At 48.7% G+C, this 23,024-nt stretch overlaps 1 protein-coding gene across 1 annotated transcript; it reads left to right on the top strand.

Annotated features, from left to right (window-relative positions):
* The first annotated feature begins 860 nt into the window (after positions 1-860).
* On the top strand, positions 861-19,381 carry LOC137158431 (butyrophilin subfamily 1 member A1-like). The gene is made up of 9 exons (XM_067556191.1): positions 861-1,293; positions 2,191-2,472; positions 4,053-4,157; positions 4,819-4,839; positions 8,348-8,368; positions 9,575-9,607; positions 10,901-11,148; positions 17,864-17,872; positions 19,121-19,381. Exons 1-9 carry the CDS (start codon positions 861-863, stop codon positions 19,379-19,381), a joined length of 1,413 nt encoding a protein of 470 aa, XP_067412292.1.
* The last annotated feature ends 3,643 nt before the right edge of the window (positions 19,382-23,024 follow it).

The raw sequence follows: 23,024 nt of genomic DNA, 5'->3' as shown, positions 1-23,024 counted from the left end.
CCCTCCTGGTTTGAAATGTGGTGTCCAAAACACAAATAGAGAAGGTGAAGAATGTGTTAAGGAAGTGATGGCTGAGATCGTAGGTGATGTATAAAGTTCTTTTCCACATGTCATGATATAAATACAAGTGCTTTTGGGCTGTGTATTTCTGAAGCACACCCTCTGTTTACGGTAAGCACACTGCCTGATAATAATTGCCTCTTGGAAGGAGGGTGTGTATGTCTCCTTTGCATAGTGAACTGTTTTGTCTTTAGGCAACACACTTGGTTAAGTTTGGTTATTTGGTCTCTTGATCATATGTCGTATTGACCCATAATAGTCCAAGAATTGGCTGTAGCAATAGGGCTCTGTCTCAGGAGCACCATGGTGAAAGAACACCAGATATGGCCCACCTACACTACCCTTAGTACTGTTGAGGCCCAGCAAATTTCATGTGAATTCCAGAGCACTTGGAAAAGCAGGCTGTTGAATAGGAAGTGTGTCTCAACCACACACCGAGAACGTCCATTCCCAGTTCTCTGCCTCAGTTTCTCTGATGTGCGACTATGCCATGGACAGAACGCACCCCTCTTCAGCTTCGCAACCCGTGTCAGCACCTGGGCCATGCACTGAACCTACCTATTCCCAGCTCGCCACTCTGTCCAGTGCTCCCTGCCTGTGCCATGCACCAAGCTTGTGTGTTATCAGCTCCACGCCCCCTCTCAGTGCTGTGTGTCTGGGCCATGCACTGAGACTGAGTGTTCTTATAACACAGCCCCACCCCCACTGCACATGAGCACTGATCTCCCTGAAACATTCAGGCTGAAATTTTCCATGCCGGTGTCTGCCTCTGGCTGAACTTTTTGGAAAGTTTGTATCAAATGGAACCTGTTGGATGTGTCCTTCCTATCCAATTCCCACCTTCCTCTGAGCTTATTTTATTTTTTTTCCTGATTCATTTTCCAGCGGCATTCACAGTGATTGGACCCCGTGACCCTGTCATTGCCACCCTGGGTCAGGACACTGTGTTGCCCTGTCACCTGTCCCCCAGGATGAGCGCTGCAAACATGGAGGTGAGATGGTTCCGGTCTGAGTATTTATTCTTTGTGCACCTGTATCGTGATGGGAAGGATCAGGATGAAGGGCAGATGCCAGAGTATCAGGGAAGGACGGAGCTTTCGAAAGCTGGACTCACAGATGGAAATGTTCCCTTGAGGATTCTCAATATCAGACTCTCTGATGAAGGACAATACAGCTGTTTTGTTCAAGATGATACATTTTATGAAGAAACCATATTGGAACTGCGGGTAACAGGTCAGTGGCTTGTGTCTGTTTTAGCTTTGTGTGGTCTTTGGGCTTTATTCTTTCATATTACAACAACTGTGACTCCCTGCTTGTGAAATATTTTACAATAACACAGTGTATCTAAATTTCAGCAAACAGCCACTTTCATACTAGGGAAAATATGCTGCCAACTTTCCCGACATGTTATTAAAAACATTTTCAGGATGGCCAAGGCACTTTCTTGCCATATCTTGATTGACTCCAAAAAGCGTCTTTAGTTCACGGGGAAAGGAATTGTAGACATATATGGCCTTCCAGTTGCTCTGCAGGCATTTCTAGGTTGTGTGACTAAGGTGGGATTGCCAGACTTTTATGGCCTTCTGATTGGTTCACTACTGGTTGTTACTTAGGGGTGTAGTTGAAATCAGATGGAACCTTCTTATTTGCTGAGACTATATAATGGTGATGATGGTGGTGGGGAGTTATGTATTTACCACTCTTAGAGAAGACGGATCTTTCTCCCATGCTGCTTTGACACTATAACCATGAAGACAATTACATTTTTTTTACAATAAATATATCTATCCAATGCACTTACTATTAGATTTTCAAAAAGTTCATATCCCATTCGGGTATCTAAATGAAGGGGTCATATCTCCAAAGGTGCTCCGCACCCGGTTGCTCCTGTCTTGAGAGGACAATATTTCTCACTGACTCAGTGCGATTATTTTAAATATTACTTTACATTTTTTGAGTGTCCATGAGCATTGGGATTTCAGAGTTTCTAGTATCCATTTAACCTTCAGCTGCCTACCCACATGAATTAGTGCTTTCTAGTGTGAGGAAGGGATCCACAAACTGTCCCTCCTCCCTAATGCCTTATAAATTAATTCATGGAATTAGCACCTTTATGTATTTCCTCCTTAGGACTAGGCTCTGTTCCTCTCATCTCTGTTGAGGGTCACCAGGATGGAGGGATCCGGGTGGTTTGTCGATCAGCTGGTTGGTACCCAGAGCCTGAGATGCTGTGGGAAGATCTCAGTGGGCGACATTTACCATCACTCTCTGAAACAAAATCCCAAGGGGATAACAACCTGTTTCAAACAGAAACTGCTATCATTGTAAAAGAACAGTCAAACCAAAAGTTGTCCTGTTGCATCAGAAACACCGTTCTCAATCAAGACAAGGAATCGGCAGTTTATATAGCAGGTGAGTTACCATTCAAATCCCACCCTGAACTCACCATCGCTAGAAATAAAACATGACATAGGAAGAAAAGAACTGAAACATCTGTGCTGGGTATTTAATAATCCACATAGAAACAAAGAAGAAGGCAGTCTGGTATCTTTACGGGGTCATAGTTTAGGCAGCCTGATTCCCTTAATTGGATGTATTAAGACAATGAACATTTTCGATTTCATGTAAGTTTAATATTAAGCCTGTCTTTCCTGATATTCTAGTGCACATGCACACACACACATACACACACTCACACGGACACACACACACAAAACTTCCACCAGTTTTTAGGTGAAACTTTCACTCAATGCACTGACACAAGATGTTTCTGCAACTTTAAATTCATATTAATGGTTTATTTAAATGTGGTAAATTTTGTATTGTGGCTTGTTTTTGATCTTGTCGCTGTACCAACTCATTCTTCATTAATTGTTGTGCAAAATGTTACCTAAGTCATATGATGTTGTTTCTACTAATTTTCAATGGGACTTGTGCTCCTTAAGTCACTCTGGTCCAGATCCACAAAGGGACTCAATTTACCCTGGTCTACACATAAAATTTGCATGTAATAACTATTAAGTTATTAAGCTTATTATTATTAAGTTATTAAGCTTGGGTGAATGCTTATACAAGTTTCAGAGTGCCCTACATAGATTTATCTTGAGTCTATTCCTTACTGACTTTAGCTAAATGGAGGCAGGGCACTATTAAGCTGATTTATTATTTACAGTTGTATGCAGTAATTTATATAAATTGGTGGAACCCACAGAGGTTGTCAACTCTTCAACCAATTTAAAAATGACTCAATAAGAGTTTCACTAAATCAGAGCACAAACCATGTGCAGAGAAGGCCTGAGGCACATTTGAAAAGTCCATCCTGGTTATATCCATCATGGAGTCTTTAAACCATGATCTGAGAACTTCAATAACTCAGTCATAGGTTAGGGGTCTATTACAGGAGTGGGTGGGTGAGTTTCTGTGGCCTGCGTTGTGCAGGAGTCAGAGCAGTAGAACATATTGGTCCCTTCTGACCTTAAAGTCTATGAGTCTGTGACTGAATCACTGTGAACACAAGACGAGCAAATGAAAATTAGTTAGTTTCCTGCACAAATATCTTTAGGAATTGTGATTGTGATTTCTCCAAATATTTGGAGGGTAATAGTAGATTTTTCAAAAATATGCTAATTAAAATGGCAATTTCTGAATGTTGCTGAACACTAAGGGACAAATTATTTGCTGGTGTAACTCTATTGAAGTTAATGGGGTTTTATGAGTAGATAATTAGACCCTGAAGTGTATGGCCCTCTGAATAGCAATGAATCAAACCAGGCCTGTTTTTTCAAGGATAAATCAGTGTTAAAGCTGTGTTGGTTGGAGCCATTTTTAAGATCAGTTTCTGGTCTTTTGTGTAGTACACACATGGCCATTCTTTCACTCTTGTCTCACACAAATCCTGCTGGGCTCTATCTATGTATTTCAATGAAATAAAATCATCTGCTTTTAGTCACCGCTTACAAACTAAGGCAAGTCCTGGGCATTTTGTTTTTCAGATACCTTTTTCCCAAGGGTGAATCCCTGGATGGTGGCTCTGAGTGTGATCCTGATGGTTTTGTTTGGTTTTATTGGCCTCACTGTTTATCTCTTTACAACAAAAGGTAACTATCAGAGGGAGAAATACACTGGACATGAAGGTTTTATTCTAATAAATGAATAAGAGAAATTTAGGAATTTAACATGAAAAGTATGTGTGACTCGCTGATCTTATCCTAATAAAGAAGAATATATGTGTATTTATTGATAGAGGGTGGGGGCAGAAGTGTGTGGGGAGAGAGAATAGAAACTGAACCAGACAATCAGATCATAGCAGACACAGCTGTGTTCTACTCAGTCCTCCATCACCCCTCTTTCCCAGTTCTCAGGGGGTTACAGCTGTCTGTCTCTGGTCCCACTTGAGACAAGGTTTTGCAAAGCTTAGGCTCCCATATGTGTACTTGAAATCGCTTTTTTGCCAATGAAGTGTAGTGCACCTTGACATTACAGTGCTGTACCCTAAGGAAATGCCCTGTGGTAAATCAGTAAATGAACACATTTGTTCTTCAGTCAGGAGGGTAAAAGGTCATATAAACTTTTACATAACTCAGACATCCCTGTCCATGCCTCTGTTCGCTTAATCCATAAAGAATATCTGCCTAATTTCCAAATGAATGGGACATGTCCCTCTATGCTCCCAAGGAATTTTGTTACTATAGCATGTCGTGTTCTAACTCTCAGGAAGCACGACATGAGAATAATTTGTTTATTTCTGTATTTTTTAAGGGAAACTCACTGAAGAAGTTGGTAAGTTTCAATTTTCCTTTTTCCACAAATCCAAGTTTTGACGATAGTTACACATTTGTATCTAGGCTTGGTTGTTTCTTTGATTTTTTTTTTTTTTTTGTATGTGTGTTGGGGTGGGCGGGGGGAAGAGATTGGTGTGTGTGTGATCAGCTGAACCTTTTAGGGTCTGTTTGGGTGTTTCCAGAGACCTTTTCCCCTAAAGTCCTTCTAATCAAGAAATGAGCTCAGCATAGCCATGTGTCTCAGGGTTGTGGATTTTTTACGCATGTCAGAGAAGTGGCTATGCCTAGTTTTCAGTGCAGACGAGACCTCCGTCTCAGAATTTTTCACAAGAATCTACAGAGGTCTGGCTTGTTAATGAAGGTGTGCTGAAGTGGGAATTTTCTGTAATATGTTTATCAATCACATGTGTGCCTCAGTTTCCCCTATATGTGGCATTGTTACCCAGTAGGGGGGAAAGAACTGTTTGCTCTCAAGGGAGGCTAGGAGACATAAGTGCAGGTGCTGCCTGGCTGCCTGGGCCTTAATCCATATATTGATAGAGTATCTGTTAAGACCCGATGTGCAGAAAGAATAACAAATATGGTAGGCGTCCAGATTGGCTTAACAAAGATGTCCTTGGCGAACTTAAACGCAAAAAAGAAGCTTACAAGAAGTGGAAGTTTGGTCAGATGACTAGGGAGGATTATAAAAACACTGCTCGAACATGCAGGAATGAAATCAGGAAGGCCAAAGCACAATTGGAGTTGCAGCTAGCAAGGGACGTGAAGGGGAACAAGAAGGGTTTCTACAGGCATGTTGCCAACAAGAGGAAGATTAGGGAAAGTGTGGGCCCCTTAGAGAATGAAGGAGGCGACCTAGTGACAGAGGATGTGGAGAAAGCTGAGGTACTCAATGCCTTTTTTGCCTCTGTCTTCACAGACAAGATCAGCTCCCAGACTACTGTTCTGGGTGGCACAGAATGGGAAGGAGGCGAACAGCCTGCAGTGCTGAAGAAACAGGTCCAAGACTATTTAGAAGGATTAGACATACACAAGTCCATGGGGCCGGATGCAATGCACTCGAGGGTGCTGAGGGAGTTGGCTGAGGTGATTTCAGAGCTATTGGCTATCATCTTTGAAAGCTCGTGGCAACAGGGGGAGGTCCCTGAGGACTGGAAAAAAGCAAATATAGTGCCCATCTTCAAAAAGGGAGGAAAGAGGATCCAGGGAACTACAGACTGGTCAGCCTCACTTCAATCCCTGGAAAAATCATGGAGCAGGTCCTTAAGGAATCCATTTTAAGGCACTTGGAAGAGAGGAGGGTGATCAGGAACAGTCAACACGGATTCACCAAGGGAAAGTCATGCCTGACCAACCTGATTGCTTTCTATGATGAGGTGACTGGCTCTGTGGTTGTAGGGAAGGCGGTGGATGTGATATACCTTGACTTTAGCAAAGCTTTTGATACTGTCTCTTCCAGTATTCTTATCAGCAAGTTAAAGAAGGATGGGTTGGATGAATGGACTATAAAATGGATAGAGAACTGGCTAGAGCATAGGGCTCAACGAGTCGTGATCAATGGCTCCATGTCTAGCTGGCAACCGGTCACAAGCGGAGTTCCCCAGGGGTCGGTCCTGGGGCCGGTTTTGTTCAACATCTTTATTAATGATCTGGAGGATGGGATAGATTGCACCCTCAGCAAGTTTGCAGATGACACTAAGCTGTGGGGAGTGGTAGATACCCTGGAAGGTAGGAATAGGATACAGAGTGACCTAAACAAACTGGAGGATTGGGCCAAAAGAAATCTAATGAGGTTCAACAAAGAAAAGTGCAGAGTCCTCCACTTAGGAAGGAAAAATCCCATGCACAGCCATAGACTGGGGACCGACGAGCTAGGCAGCAGCTCTGCAGAAAAGGACCTGGGGCTAACAGTGGATAAAAAGCTGGATATGAGTTGGCAGTGTGCCCTGGTTGTCAAGAAGGCTAATAGTATATTGGGCTGCATTAGGAGGGGCATTGCCAGCAGGACGCGGGAAGTGATCATTCCCCTCTATTCGGCATTGGTGAGGCCCCATTTAGAATATTGTGTCCAGTTTTGGGCCCCCCACTACAAAAAGGATGTGGACAAGTTGGAGAGAGTCCAGCGGAGGGCAACAAAAATGATTAGGGGGCTGGAGCACAGGACTTATGAGGAGAGGCTGAGGGAACTGGGCTTGTTTAGTCTGCAAAAGAGAAGAAAGGGGGGATTTGATAGCGGCCTTTAACTACCTGAAAGGGGGTTCCAGGGAGGATGGGGCTAGGCTGTTCTCGGTGGTGGCGGATGACAGAACAAGGAGCAACGGTCTCAAGTTGCAGGGCGGGAGGTCTAGGTTGGACATTAGGAAAAAGTTTTTTACTAGGAGGGTGGTGAAGCACTGGAATGGGTTACCTAGAGAGGTGGTGGAATCTCCATCTTTAGAGTTTTTAAGCTGAGGCTTGACAAAGCCCTGGCTGGGATGATATAACTGACGTTAGTCCTGCTTTGAGCAGGGGGTTGGACTAGATGACCTCCTGAGGTCCCTTCCAACTCTAATATTCTATGATTCTATGATTCTAACTCCAGTCACCTGAACATTGGCACCTAGCAACCAATGACCCAGAGACAGATGGATTTCCCCACACCTGAGCAGGGAAGCTGAGCAACATCCCCCAGCTCAAGAGCAAAGGACCGGAGAGGTGTGAGGTGGGGGAATAGGTGGTGGCTGCTGGAAGGAGTCGGGGCTCTCACCTGGGGTCTGACCAAAGGGGTCAGACAGAGCTAGGACAGTGGGGTTCACTACAGCTTGGCTGGGCTCTGGGCTGACCAGAACAGTCTGTGCTTTAACCTTCCATTCTCGGTGACAAGCTGAGGGCTTCCTAGGCAGCTGTGTCCATGTAACTAATACACCCGACTGCTCTGACAGTGCTCTTTGAGTGTCACTGCGAATGCTCGGTCAGGTGTGTTTATCCCTGAGGAGTGTGCCGAGGGAGTCTGGACTCCAGGACAGGGTTTATCTTCAACCACTCCCTGCTGCAGTCAGCTTGGACCTGGTCTGAAGGGCCCTTTTGAGTAGCAAACGTTCACAAGTTGTCTTCCTACCAGCGGCTCTGTTGCAAGAATCGCCTGCCTCTGAATTCCAGCAGCCTTCCTCCTGGCTGCCACCCCCTTCCTGTGACAAACTCTCCCTTTCAAGATCATGTCCTCCAAGTGGAGCAGGCCCTACAGCAACGCCTGGTTAATACCACTTGAGCCCAGAGGAGTTTTCGTCTTTTCCCATCTGTGATGGGGTGTGGCCCCTTGACAGAGTCTAGTTTTATAAAATTTGGAGTAAGTCTAAATTAGATAAACTTCACACCACAATGTTATTTGGGGTGTGGGAAGAAGCAATAGAAAAGAAGTTGAATAGAAATAATCACCTGCCTGAACTTTGTATTGATGATAAAGAGAAACAACACAGAAGGGAAGGAAAACTCATAAACTTTGATATGTATTTCTGTTTATTCTCTAGGGAAACGAGATCTAGAAATTGGTAAGTGTCATTGTCCTTCCTCTGAGAAGAAATTTTTGTACCAAATTGCATCCTCACGTGGGAGTGTAATTTGAGTTGTCGCTGGGTTATGTGACCTAGTGGTTAGTACACTTAGTGCCCCCTCCCAATGGGCAGGTCTTGCTGTCCAGGTCCTCTTTTAATCAGAGGAGCATGGAGTCGTGCAGTGGTAGGGGAGCCCAGCCTGTCCACTCCACCTGGCTCTGACCCAAGAGGAGGGTCAACCATGTCTGGTCCCAAAAATGGTCCTCTGAGTCACCCTCCCTGCATCACTTCCTACCCTCTGCTGTTCTCCTCCAGCTTCCAGTCCAACATGGGGGAAAAGAAAAAGAAAAGGCAATCAAAGCATCAGCCCCAATGAGTCTAAGTCAGTCACTTGGGGAGACTTCTCTGGCAGCCTTGTTGGAAGGCTTTTCTGGCCACTGTCGAAAGACAGGATACTGGGTTAGATGGATCAATGATCTGACCCAATATGGCTGTTCTTATGTTCTTGTCAGGACCCTTCAGGGTAGGTCTGTCATCTCCAGCCTCTCCCTTCTGAGCTGGATTACTCCCCTTTCACCCCTTTCTCCAGTTGGAGCATGATCTACAGGGCTGGAGGGTCAGGGATACCTGGGCCCAGTTCTGTCCTTTCACACTTCAAGCCAAGGGTAGGTTTGTGTACTACCCCCTCACACACTGTTCCCCTCAGACTTTGGGCTGTGGTGTCCTGTGGCCAGTTCGTGTCCACTCCATCCTGTGATAAGAAGTCAGCATATTTGTTTTCTGTGCCTGAATGATGTGCCACCTGAAAGTACCAGCTGAGATGATTAGCCTCCATCCACACCGCAAAGTACCCAGGTAACCAACCTGTATTAAGGTGGAACCTGGACTATAGCCTATACCCAAAGTCTTGCCAGATAGCCTGAGTTTAAAGGAGCAGCAAACTTGAGTCAGAGTTTTTGTGCTTGAGCAATAAACAGCTTAGGGGCAGCAGTCAAGTAAGATCCTGGGCTAACTCTGCAGTGAAGATACACCCTGGGAGAGAGACTCATGCAGGTCAGTGAAGGTTCTGATAATTTATATCACAGGATACTTCTGGAAAACTTATTGCTTTATTTTTCCCTCATTGTAATAGTTTGTACAATATTGAATCATGAAATACTTGTTGAGATCAGCTCTCATCTCTAATGATGTGCTTGGTTTTAGGGTGGAGAAGACACGTGGCACCTATAGAAGAAGGTAATTAAAGATAGTGTTTTATCAATGTCTATATATCAGTTCCCATGAGACAATGTTCCTCTTTTTCCTTGAAGTGGAAGTGGCCGTGTTAGTTCATTCCCCAGGATCCTGCATTTCCTAGCACACAGCAATGATCTGTAGCATATTGCAGCTACTCTTCCTGCCTCTTCACTGTCTACATGGGCTCTGCACCCGACAGAGATTTGTGAGAGCAGCTTCCACTCATTGGACAGAGCCAGTGGGAAATGCAGCTCCACAACCTCTGGCCCAAGGGGAGTTTGTTTTCTCTCCAGGTTCTGATGGCCTATCTCCAGTGCCGCTCTGTTTCTTCCTTCATCTTCTCTATGGAGGAAGCCAGTAGCTCTGCAGTGACCTCATATAGACTTGGTGAGCAGGGAGTGTGTCTGTGGGTGATCCTTGCTCTAATCTGAAGCAGAGGGACAGAGCCGTGATCACAGACAGAGGCTCTCCTGGCTCCAATATACAGATCCAGGGAGCGCCTGTGACCAGGCTGCTAAACTAGGATGCAGCAGAATAAAACCAGCACAGACGGGCTCTGCAACCTGAGATCTTGTCTCTTTTCTCTTCTCTCCAACTACCATGATACCAGAATTCTCCTGTCCCTGTTAAACAGGACATGACTTTAGTCTCCCATCACTAGCATGGCCCTCTCTTTCTTTCCACCAGCCACCTACTCCACAACTCCCCCCACACATAGCTTCTTCCTCATTCAACTAGGAGCCCTTCCCCTGTGTTAACCCCTCCCTCATGCTCATGTACTTTTGTGTTGCAACTGCTGCTGAGCAGTGCAGTTCTGGGCATGTTCAATCCTGCTCCTGTTTGGCCCGTTGCTGTACGAGGTGTGACATTTCAGAGCAGGCAGGATACGAGCGGGAGGGAGGCCCCAAACCAATGCCCAGCTCGGGAGCAGGGACACAGTGAGATTCAAGCTGGGGAGGGGGAGGGGAGCTCTGTCAATGTTCACTGAGTTGCACAATCTGCCAGGGCCCCCAGAATTGCTAGGCCCTCCATGGGGAGAAGTTGGGGCAGGGGGAAAGATTCGAAGTCCTAGGCTTGGCCCAGCTGATTCTTTCACTCTGTGACTCACTCATTTCTGCCAGGCAGTGACTCTCTCCAGCACTTTGCTGCCATCTCAGAGCTGACAGGTAAATCCTGGAGGAAGGAGATTTCCTGATTCACGCTCCAGGTGGGGCAGATTCTGTCACTGACACCATCAAACCCTCCCCCAGGGCTGAGCTCTGCCCCTAATGCTCTGATTCTGTCTCCTCCCAGCGAATGTGACTCTGGATCCAGGCACGGCTCATCCCCTACTCGTCCTGTCTGAGGATGGGAAAAGTGTGAGATGGGCAGAAACACGGCAGGATCTGCCCGACAACCCTGAGAGATTTAACACTGAGCTCTATGTGCTGGGCTGTGAGGGATTCACCTCGGGGAGACATTGCTGGGAGGTGGAGGTGGGGGATGAGCTATACTGGGCTGTGGGGGTGGCCAGGGAGTCTGTGAGGAGGAAGGGATCCCCAGCAGGATCCGGGTGTGTCTGGACTGTGACCGGGGGCAGGTGACATTTTTCGATGATGGTGACCAGGCCCCGATCTTCACTTTCCCACCGGCCTCTGTCCCTGGGGGGAGAATCCGCCCTTGGCTCTGGGTGGTGGGATCCCAGCTCAGCCTGTGTCCCACACATGGGGGAGCGGGGTAGAAATCAGCCTCTCTAGGCTCACACACCCTAGTCTCTATGACCTTGGAGGATTCACATCTAACAAGCCCTGTGGTCCCCTATCTCTATGATCCCTGGAGGCTCCCCCCCGCTTCCCTGCAGCACCAGGGATGGGAGGGGGAGGAGGGTGAAGAATCCTTGGAGCTTCAGGGGGAGCAGAGGGGCCCTGAGGGGCAGATGTGGGGCTGGGCAGGGGCAGAATTAACAGCCGGGCTGGGGACAGGCAGACGTGGGGGTGGCCGGACCCAGCATTAATTAATGAGGGTTTGGGGGGTTGGGAAGAAGCTTGAAGCTCCGCAGTGGCAGGGAGGGTTTGTACAATCTGTGGGGTTAGATCTCATTGGGGCTCCCAGCCAGAGCTCCTGCCGCAGGGCCACAGTCACCTTCCTCTGTTGCTGCAGGGCTGGCACCACAGTAATTGTCACACACACACGCAGGGGATGGGCAGGGAGAGTTCACAAATCACAGGATCAGCCAGAATACAGTCTGTGTTGGTTTGAAACCTCATGTCGGTTCTGACTCATGATTTTTAACTTCTGCAGTTGGCAATGCTGCAGAGCCTCTGGGGCCAGGGTAGGTTGAACCAGAACAAATAGAGGAACGAAAAGGGAAAGATAAAATAAAACAAAATGAACAGAGGGTTCTGGAGAAATGGTGTAAAATAGCTATGAAAACAATGAGAGGAAAACATTCTGAAGAGGGGAAGGAATAAACTCAGGGAGAGAATGGAGAACGTGAGTGGGGAATGATCTGTGGCAGGGATCAGAGGAAAGTGGAAGAGAAACAGAAATAAACAGGGATGGGAAATGTGGGCTAGAGATATGGTGAGTAAAAGTGAACAGTGTGAAAGAAAAAGGAGGAGAAAAGGGACAGAGAGATTTATAAAACATCACTGAAGATGAGACTGCAACTCATTAATTGCACGTCACTTCCTTGGCTTTGTTGCCATTTTAGTGTCATTAAAAAAACTGTTCCCAAAATCTGTGTCTCTTTTCCGTTGCTGGGGTTATTGAAGCTTCTTCTTAGCTCCTTTTCAGTCTGACGAGTATTTACATTAAATTACATTACATTACAGCCTGCAAGACAATTCTGATTTATTTTTGTTTTGTTAATTTCCCAGCTGCAATTGTTGGGGGTAGAATCGTGGGATTTGCTTCCTTACTTGGCTGTGAACCTCCAGCACCAACAGGCAATATACCGGCATGTCCCTATGATGTGAGCTGAGGCTTTACTGTGATAAGTTGCTATCCAGCCTGTGTTCTGTCTCTTCTGCTGTCTATAGCCATGTAAACCAGGCATTCGTCAGCTGTGCTCTGTGGAGAGGTTGCTGAACATGTGGTGCTGATTCTCCTCTTTGTTTCCAGAGGCATTGAATTTATTCAAAGGTAGCTAAAGATACATGAAATATGTTGTTCACATTTCTTCTGCCCATCAGCAATTGCTGTGGGCTCCAGGGAGTTGTTGATGGGATGGGACCAGATCCGAGAGACAGTCTCTGGGCATTTGTCTACAGTGGGGTGTAGATTTCTCTCTCTCATTGTAAAATCTGTGTATAGACAAGGCAAGTGATGGTTTCACCTCAGTGTAACTGGTCAAGAAGAATTCTGTGGTTGGAGGGTATTAGGAGGGATAACAGTCACCTTGATTAGCTACCCTGAGATGAAAGTATCACTTGACTCATCTCCACAACAACTGTAGAATGAGATCACTGCCTCGTGTTTGCTCTCGCATTGAGAAAAACACACTTTCTAAATGGTGTTTCTAAATGAAATGTAAATGGTGAGAAAGAAGACACCCCACCGTCAGCCCCAGGGCTGTGACTTTGTTTTCTGGGAGCTTCTAAGTGAAATGACTGGGGGGGGGGACTCCATGAAGGGACTTAGGGTTTGTAACACTGAGTATCACCACACTTAATTTTTAGGTGCCTAGAATATCACAAGAACAACACTGCAATCCACAAAGCCTGACTCAAGCACCTAGTCTCCCTATACAATGAACAGAGACAGAGAAGTGCCTTACAATGCAATCCACAAGAGCCAGCATGCTAGATGGGGAACCCTCTAAACTGGTCCCTGGCAGATGCTAACAACAAGGTGTGTCCTAAACCCTGCCCCTCTCTTGAAGATAAGCACTAAATCTGGGTTGCTGGGGGATGCCTACCTCTGTTTAGCAATTCACGAATGGGAACCCGCTGCCTGAGGGGTTTCTACCCACTATATAACTATTAGCCCAGTGGTAGCACAAATTTGCCTGGGATGTCTGGGACCAGGTTCAATGCCTCCCTCTTTGCCAGTGGAGGAGAGATGATTTGAAAAGGAGTTACTCTTTATAAAGGTGGGTGCTCTAACCACTCAGCTGTGCTATAGTCTATGGATGGGATCCTTCAGTCTCTCCAGTTGCAGCTGTTCCATTGGGGGTCAATAATAAAAGAGCAACTGGAGCTGGGGGCTGGACCTAGAGGTTTCCCACCTCTCAGAGGGGCTCCCTAACCGCAGGACTAAAGGGTCTTTCTCATTCCAGCCAATGACTAATTAAGTGTTAATCTGCAGTGGAACAGTCAGTGGACCAGAGAGAGAGAAAGAGAGAGAATGTCTGTGTAGTCCCTGATTAGGGCACGCACATGCGAGGGGGAGACCCCTGATCCAATCAGTCTGTTCCCATCATTTTCATTATTTATCCAAAGCCGGCAGTGGCTGGGGCTATCCCTTGATATGAGGATGAGGTCTACCGGGGGGAAGGAGATGTGAACACCCTAGGCAGAGGCCTCTGCTGATACAAGAGATTCTCAGTTGGTGTATTCTGTGTAAGGAATATAGGGCTAAGAACTTGGCCCTGCCACCACTAGCTGAAGCAAAGGAAAGGTCGAAATTAAACTTATTTAAATGAGTAATAATTGGAGTGGTGACAATGAATCCCAAGGTTAAGATGCACATAAACCTGTAATTGTTTGTCGCTATAAGGGTTAATCAATAATAAAGGTAGCTTTCAGCGGTTACAGTCAGAGATCACAGGATGGCAGTTGCAGGGAATCCCAGCCAGAGAAAACTAAACTGGTGGACTTGGCATAACTTGGTCAATAGCAAACAGGCAGACTGAGGTGAGCTAAAATTCACTCCAAAAACTGAAGGGAGGGTGTTTCCGGGAGGGGTGGTCCTCCTCTGAGGAGGACCCAGAGAGGGAGCCAGACCCACCCTGGCTGATAGAGCCCTCCCCCAGGGGAAGCCCTGACGGGAAGCAGGTGGGCGGGTCCAGGCCTTTAAAGGCCCCAGTATCCCCACCTGACCGGAAGCAGGGGGGCGGAGCTAGGCCTTTAAAAGCCAGGCTGGTGAGCTCAGTGAAAGAGAGACAGCCGGAGAGGAAGGATGTGTCTCCTCCTGAGCACCTGGCCAAGGCCGGGCCAGGTAGCCGCACTGAAAGGGAGCGGCAGGCCTTAACCCCAGCCTGGGGATCCGCGGAGGCCTCCCCCCAGTACCCCACGGCCTGGGAGTTGGAAGAGGGCCCACCAGAGGACCCCACGGCCTGGGAGCCGGAAGAAGGCCCATCGGAGCTCCCTGCTGACTGCGAGCCTGAGGAGAACCCCTCTGAGGCACCCGTGGCCTGGAAGCTGGAAGCGGACCCGCTGGAGCAGTACAGAGCCTGGGACCCCGAGAACTTACCAGCCCTGCCCGAGGCCTGGGGGCCCCAGGACCTGGAAGAGCTGCCCTCTGAGGAGGAGCCCATGGAGTTGCCCGAGCTGCCGCCCGTGGATGAGGAGGGCCTAGTAGGACTACCGCGCCCCAGAGATCCAGAAGAGGCAGGTACCGGGGGTTTCGGGGAGGAAGAAGCCCAGGGATAGCCGCAAGTTAGTGGCTGAGTCGGGCAACCTGGGCGGCGTGTTGCGGCCGGAGCCCCGCCGACCCCGTGGCAAACGCCGTTGCCACTGCCAGGGCCTTGGGCTGGGACGCAGTGGAGACGGGCGGGCCTGCGTCCCCCTCCCCTCTTCCCTACCCACCTTGAGGAAGCCTTCCCGCCATACCGCTCTAGAGAGCGGCCTGCTTGCCTTGCCAGCCCGGCCCGAGGGCCTGGCCTTAGACTGCTTGCCTTGACAGCCCAGCCCGAGGGCCCGGCACTAGTCTGCTTGCCCTGAGAAGGGCACAAGACTGCTGCTGGTGAGAGGTAGCTGGGAGGGATGGTCCCCCTCTGAGGAGGACCCAGAGAGGGAAAACCCCGGATGCTGCTCCCCGGTTCCAGGGGCACGTTCACAGAGGGGTCAGGAGAACATGATGTAGTTTCTCAGCCAGGTCTAGCTTTGATTGACAATAAGTTTAGCAGTTGTGATTGGTCCATTCTAATGAACCAATCAGGGAAGACTTAAAGATGATTGATAGATAAGTATGCTAATGACCAGGAGTGAGGAAATGACCAATCAGAAAAGCCAAAACCTGTATATAAGGCAGAGAGCTGACAGGCACCAGTGTTAGGAGAATCAGTTAAAATGAGAAGTGGCAGAGAAGAGAGTGCAAGATGGAAAAAAAAAGACTGAGCGTGAAATCACTGTGGAAGGGAGTCGTGTGTTAGGTGGTTGAAGGAGATGTAGTAATCAATGCAAGCAGTGCCAAAGACATGACAGCAACTGAGCAGTGATAGTGGCAACAGCTGAGAAGTAATTGTGACATAATAGAAAGAATGTGACAAATTGAAGGAAAAGAAAACTGCGGAGAAATGAACATGACCATAGTAGAAACAAGAAATAGAGCACATGGTGATTGGGGTGGTGAGTATGTAAGGCCGGGGAGGCTACGCTTTTCTCACAGTGAGGTGTGGTCCCATTTTTTCCTGCTGTATCGCCCTCATAGACCCAGCACAGTCCACATGCTGCTCAGCCCCTCTGTTGGTGTAGGCCGGGGTGTAGGTGTCTTTATCTGTTGGGTTGGCTGAGGCCGGTACTTAGGACTTCTGGGGTGGCCTGGCTGGCCTGGGATTCAGGTGGGTTGGAGATGGGGCAGGCCAGCATTCCCGTGCTGAGAGGGGGACAGTGCTCTGGCGGACGGGGGTGGCCTGAGTCAGCACCGGAAGGCGACCAGTGCACTGGTGCTGGAGTAGGCAGGGCTGGCCCTTGGTGCCCAGGCGTTGGGGTAGACCAGTGCTTAACACCCCAAGGCTGGGGCTGCCTGGTGCTTGGGCTGTCCGGGGGTTGGGTGGCCTGGGCCAACTGGGGTGGGGATTCTCTGGTCACTTTAGGGGGCTGGAGCTCTGGCAAGCAAGGGGGCTGGCAGGAGCAGGGCCTCATATGGAAGGGGCAGCACTGTGCGGAGGGATGGGGGCCGGCTTGTGTCCCCAAACAGGCAGTTCACATGCTGTGGATGATGAGTGTGTGTATCTGAGACAATAAAGTTGGATGTTTGTGTATGGACGGTTGTTTTTATGTGTATCGATTTAATGTTTCAGTAAGAACTTGCTGTCAGCATCCAACACGTGACTGATCACTGCATGTACCATGTCACCACTTAACTCTATTTCCAGCTGTACGGTATTGCAGTAGTGGCTACTTTGATATCTATAATTGTACTGATAACATTTATGTTTTGTTCTTTTAACATGTTTCTTTTAATATATTTTGTACCAGGAAGTACTGCTGCATTAAATAAAAAAATGTTATTTTCAGAGATTATTGTCTGAGTATCAATCCTTTGAACACAAGGCTGTATCCGTGTCCTCCCAAGGATCAACAGAATTAGTTTGTTTTGGGGCCTTTTTCTAAAGATCAGAGGGAAACCCTCCCTCGCAATTCCTCTAAGGCAGGCCACCACGTTTCACTTACCAATAACTGATGGTAGGCCATTATGAGGGTGCCTCAAGTCTGAGTTTTGCGGGTAACTGCATGAAATCTCTAAATGTGGGAGAGCCGGTGTGTAGGCAGCAACCTCACAAAACTTTCCAGGAAGTAGCTCTGAACCTGGTGGCAGGAAGGCTGACACAATCAGAGGTCTCCATCCTGTAGCACCCCTCATCTGACTTCACAGCCGCAGAGAACTGACACGTGCTCAGATTTGCCTGTACCACTTTCAGGGTGTTGAGAAGTTTGGACTGAGCTTCCTCTGGAACGTTACCTCAGACCAGGAGTACAAGACTTGGGACGACATAGTTCTGACGGTCAGTGGGACCCACAAGCCTCTCCACCACAACAAGGGAATGGTCCAAGGAGAGGACCAAAGTGGAACACCTTGAGAGGAGATCCTGAAGATTTCCCCACATCAGAGTAGCCAGAGCTCAAAGGTTAACGCACCCTTCTGAGTGGTGGGAGACACACAGCTCAATCTTTCTCCCCCTCTGGCAGAGCGGTGGGTTTTGAACATTGGGCCAGATGTGCAGCCTGTGGAAATCAGCAAAGCCTCATTGACTTGAAGGGGTCTAGGCTGACTGACCCCAGCTGGGAATTTGGCCTGCACCTGGGAAGGGATTTTAACAGGGGGTTCTAACCTCTCAGTCAAGTGCTCTAACCCCAAGCTACGGGACACTCTGAGGTGATTCTCTTTCAGTCTCTCTCAGTGAAGCCATTCCACTTTAATTACATATTAGAGGAGCCAGTGAACTCGTGAGAATCACTGCACAGTCCACAATCCAGAGGCTGGTGTGTTTTTAAAGACCGAGAAATTGAGGCCATGTCTACATTATGAGTGCTACAGTGTCACAGCAGCCTTGCTCCTGTAAGGTAGATACTTCGTACAGTGACAGAAGGTTCCTTCACTGTAGATTATCCACCCACCTGCATGGCAGTAGCCTGCGTCTGTCAGCCCAGCCATCTACCTACCTCCATCTACACCAAGGGTTAGGTTAGCGTAGCTGCATCACTCAGGTGTGAACTTTTCATGCCCCTGCACCATGTAGCTACGTTGATCTAAATTTGGAGTGTGGAGCAGGCCTTGAGCGAGCACCTTGCTCACCATAAAAGATCAGCAGAGTCAGGAACCAAACCCAGGAGTAAAAACAACAATGACAGTCCTGTAGCACCTTAAAGACTAACAAATTTCTGCGGATATAAGCTTTCGTGGGCTGTAACCCACTTCATCAGATGCATGAAGTGGACATCACAGATAAGAGGTGTGTATATATACATCCAAGGGTAAGAAATATAACAACGCGGAGGGCAAGTGCTAACAAAGTCAGTTCAGTTAGGGTAGATGAGGTCTATTCACAAGCATTGATTAGAAGGTGAGAAGGTGTGAACAGTGACAATTACTTCTCGTAATGAGAGAACCGTTCCAAGTCCCTGTTCAGACCCAGTCTGATTGTGTCAAGTTTGCATATGAATTTCCAGCCTCCTCTCAACTCCCCTGCCTGCAGATTCAGTCTCTTTCCTCCATCTCTCTCTACTGATCCATTTCTGGGAGTGAAACAGGAGAATCACTCAGGTGTCCAGGAGCTCACTGAGATCCAGGAGTGTCCCAGCCAGAATAGGACTGTCAGGGAGTGTGAGAAATGATCCCTGTCTACCCAGGGCTGCGCTCTGCCCCTAACGCTCTGATTCTCTCTCTCCCCAGCTAATGTGAATGTGGACCCAGACACGGCTCATCCCCTGCTCATCCTGTCTGAGGATGGGAAGAGTGTGAGATGGGCAGACACATGGCAGGATCTGCCCGACAACCCTGAGAGATTTGACACTGAGCCCTGTGTGCTGGGCTGTGGGGGATTCACCTCGGGGAGACATTGCTGGGAGGTAGAGGTGGGGGGGGAGGATGCTGGGCTGTGGGGGTGGTCAGAGAGTCTGTGAAGAGGAAGGAATGGATCAGACTTAGCCCTGGGATGGGGGGGGGATCTGTGCTGTGGGTTGTTTGGGTCAGTTCTGGGCTCTCACCTTCCCTGGGACCCCCCTGCACCTTCGCTGGGTCCCCTGCAGGATCCAGGTGTGTCTGGACTGTGACCGGGTGCAGGTGACATTTTTTGATGCTGGAAAGAAGGACCTGATCTTCACTTTACTGCTGGCCTCTGTCCCTGGGGAGAGAATCCACCCCTGGCTTTGGGTGGAGCCAGGATCCCAGCTCAGACTGTGTCCTTGAGAGACAGGGTTGGAGTGGGAATATCCCTGGAGGACTCTTTTCTCCTGAACCCCTGATACCTCATCATGACCCCCTGGAAGTGTTTTTTCCATCGCACTGGTTGATCCATCCTTTAGAGAGGCAGCAGCTAGGTGAATGGAAGAATTCCTCTGTCTACACCGGGGGTTAGGTTGATCTAGCCATGGCACTCAGGGCACAGCATTACCGGAGTGATGTAATTAGGCTGATCTATGTTTAAGTGTAGACCAGGCCTAAGAGGGGTTTCCCTGGAGCTAGCTGAAAACACGGGCCCAGGGATTAGCTGGCAGCTGTGTACAGTGCGTGAAGCAGAAATCCAAGAGACGCAGCTGTGAGTGTGATCCTGGCAGGAAACAGAGACAGAGCTTGCTTCAGGCACAGGATTCCCTGCAAAGGCAGATGTGGTTTCTGAGTAAGTAAACTGCCTGCTGCTGTTTGTTTCTCCTGTGCTCAGGACACAGGAATGTGTGGACATTGTTTGTAAATAACAATGATTGCACCCAAGGAATACTTGACTCCTGTCATCAATTTCTCCTCCCAGTGGAAGAACCTAGCAAGGCCCCAAATGCTGGCTAACTGCTCAGGTCAGAGGAGCCGTGGTACAACCCGAGTCAGGATCTACCTACGGCAGCAAATGCATTGGGGGAAACGTGTGAGGAGTCCCTCAGCAAAGAGCCTGTGCACAGGAGTACGTTGCTGCTGATTGAGGATTTTAGCACATCCAGCTTTCTGTGCTGAACAGTCCTTGTTGTCCCGTCTCTCCGAGCTGACACTCCTCTCCCCAGAGCCAGACAAAGCAAAACATGGATCCCTGGCACGTATTTCCCCCTTCCTCTCCCCGCTGTAAATCCAGTCCATACCGTGATTATGGGCTCAGTATTGCCCTAATGAGAAAAAACTATGGGAAGAAACTGGGGCAGCTGGGGTGGGGGTGAGGGAGGGTGAGTAGGGTTGTTACTTTCTGTTGTGTATGTGGAGTTGTACAAAGTTGAAACCTAAAATAATCTCTCCAGCTCTGCACTGGCATTGCGAACGGGCTGGGCTGTAACCTTGAGACGGCAAAGTCCTAAAGCTTAGAAGATTTGCCATAAAATCACCTGTCAGCTCAAGGGTTGCTCTGGGTTAATGAGTTGCTGTCGTTTTCTTGCCTTGTCACTAGCCCACACCAGCTGCCTCTGACTTTAACCCAGGGACTTTAACCCTGTAACCGGCTGGGCCCAGGTGCAGGGGCAGATGTTCAGTTAGACACAGTCAAGCCAAGGCTCCTCTGCACACACATTGTCACTGAAATAACTCGGTGGGGTTGAGCTCCCACCTTTCGTTGTTTCATTACAAGTCTGCATGTGGCTGTGGATGCCCTCACTGTGAGTTCAGAATGCCCTGGTTTGATTGAGGGCAAGTCTACACACCACCTGGGAGGTGTGATTCTCAGTTCCATAGATGTGAATGTGCTGACTCTGCTGGAGCTAACATGGTACCCCCAATAGCAGCTGGAGTCGTGTCAGCAAGGGGGCAGCGTGGGCTAGCCGTCCAAGTACAATCCTGATCGATCACCTGGACACGGTCTGTGGGCCGGAGGCCATAGACTGCGAACCTGTTTCACCCTGAATGGGGGTTGGAGAATCTAGCTTTTGTGTTCTTATTTGTTTCCTTCCTCCCTTTTGGAAAAGGGCCTTTCATTGGGCCTGGACCTGAGGAAGGGCCGCACGCCCTGGCCGGACACTACTGCTGGCCTACAGGTCCACACCCTTGAAAAGGTTGGGAACCGCTGGACTGGTGTGGATGAGTGACTGTCACCACACACTGAAGCACGTGGCCTGGCATTCATGTCACGGTGGGTGACCTGCTTAGTGCGGGCCAAAGCGCAAGGCTCTGCACAGGTGCAAGCATGAGGTGGCTGCTCCCCCCAAGAAAAAGGAGAGGCTGCCTCCTTGCTGATCTCCCGGAGGAGCAGGAGAAAGATAAGAGGCAAAGAAGGAAGCAGGCTCCCCTCCCACCTAGGCAAGGAATGGGAGCAGCAGGCGCTTTGTAAAGAAGCAACTACCAGTCTTGTAGCCCCGGAATGAAAGGCAAATCCCTTCTGCAGCCAGGAGGAAGGAAACTTTGAAATAAGAACACAAGACAGACCCTGAGTTTAATTTTGTTTCCTTGTTTGGTTTCCTGTTTCCCTTTCATTCACAGCAGCTCGTGTCCAGGTGTTCCTGCTTCCTTCTTTTCTTATCTTTCTCCTGCTCCTCCTCCCGCTGGCTGCAGGATTGTGCTGCCTAAGGACGGCTAGCACGTTGCCGCGACGCTGGTAGTGTGCCCTCCTTGCTGACACGACCCCACTGCTATTGGTACCATGTTAACTCCAGCAGAGTCAGCACATTCACATCTCCCCTGGAACTGAGAATCACACCTCCCAGGTGGTGTGTGTAGACCCTTGCCCTCAATCAAACCAGGGCATTCTGAACTCACAGTGAGGGCATCCACAGCCACAAGCAGACTTGCAATGAAACAACAAAAGGTGTGGAGCTCAACCCCACCGAGTTATTTCAGTGACAATGTGTGTGCAGAGGAGCCTTGGCTTGACTGTGTCTAACTGAACATCTGCCCCTGCACCTGGGCCCAGCCGGTTACAGGGGGAAGTCCTGTCTGGGTTCAAGTCAGAGGCAGCTGGTGTGGGCTAGTGACAAGGCAAGAAAACAACAGCAACTCATTAACCCAGAGCAACCCTTGAGCTGACAGGTGATTTTATGGCAAATCTAAGCTTTATGACTTTGCCATCTCAAGGTTACAGCCCAGCCGTTCACAACACCAGTGCAGAGCTGGAGAGATTATTTTAGGTTTCAACTTTGTACAACTCCACACACAGAACAGAAAGTAACAACCCTACTCACCCTCCCTCCTCCCCCCCCACCCCAGCTGCCCCAGTTTCTTCCCATAGTTTTTTCTCATTAGGGCAATACTGAGCCCATAATCACGGTATGGACTGGATTTACAGCGGGGAGAGAGAAAGGGGGGAAATACGTGCCAGGGATCCATGTTTTGCTTTGTCTGGCTCTGGGGAGAGGAGTGTCAGCTCGGAGAGACGGGACAACGAGGGGTGTTCAGCACAGAAAGCTGGATATGCTAAAATCCTCAATCAGCAGCAACGTACTCCTGTGCACAGGCTCTTTGCTGAGGGACTCCTCACACATGTTTCCCCCCAATGCATTTGCTGCCGTAGGTAGATCCTGACTCGGGTTGTACCACGGCTCCTCTGACCTGAGCAGTTAGCCAGCATTTGGGGCCTTGCTAGGTTCTTCCACTGGGAGGAGAAATTGATGACAGGAGTCAGGTATTCCTTGGGTGCAATCATTATTTACAAACAATGTCCACAGATTCCTGTGTGCTGAGCACAGGAGAAACAAACAGCAGCAGGCAGTTTCCTTACTCAGAAACCACGTCTGCCTTTGTAGGGAATCCTGTGCCTGAAGCAAGCTCTGTCTCTGTTTCCTGCCAGGATCACACTCACGGCTGCGTCTCTTGGCTTTCTGCTTCACACACTGTACACAGCTGCCAGCTAATCCCTGCGCCCCTGTGTTTTCAGCTAGCTCCAGGGAAACCCCGCTTAGGCCTGGTCTACACTTAAACGTAGATCAGT

Source organism: Emydura macquarii, unplaced genomic scaffold, assembly GCF_026122565.2.
Source record: "Emydura macquarii macquarii isolate MOO-44397 ecotype Brisbane River unplaced genomic scaffold, CSIRO-AGI_Emac_v2 contig_1680, whole genome shotgun sequence".
Taxonomy (NCBI): domain Eukaryota; kingdom Metazoa; phylum Chordata; order Testudines; family Chelidae; genus Emydura; species Emydura macquarii.
This window is presented reverse-complemented; position numbering and strand designations above follow the sequence as displayed.

What these genes read in the sequence shown, in the direction of transcription:
- LOC137158431 (XM_067556191.1), top strand. Translation starts at nt 861, where the DNA reads ATGGAACCTGTTGGATGTGTCCTTCCTATCCAATTCCCACCTTCCTCT. An exon ending in GAAACTCACTGAAGAAGTTG is followed by an intron (nt 4,840 to 8,347) that starts GTAAGTTTCAAT and finishes TTTATTCTCTAG; the next exon opens with GGAAACGAGATCTAGAAATT. An exon ending in CGTGGCACCTATAGAAGAAG is followed by an intron (nt 9,608 to 10,900) that starts GTAATTAAAGAT and finishes GTCTCCTCCCAG; the next exon opens with CGAATGTGACTCTGGATCCA.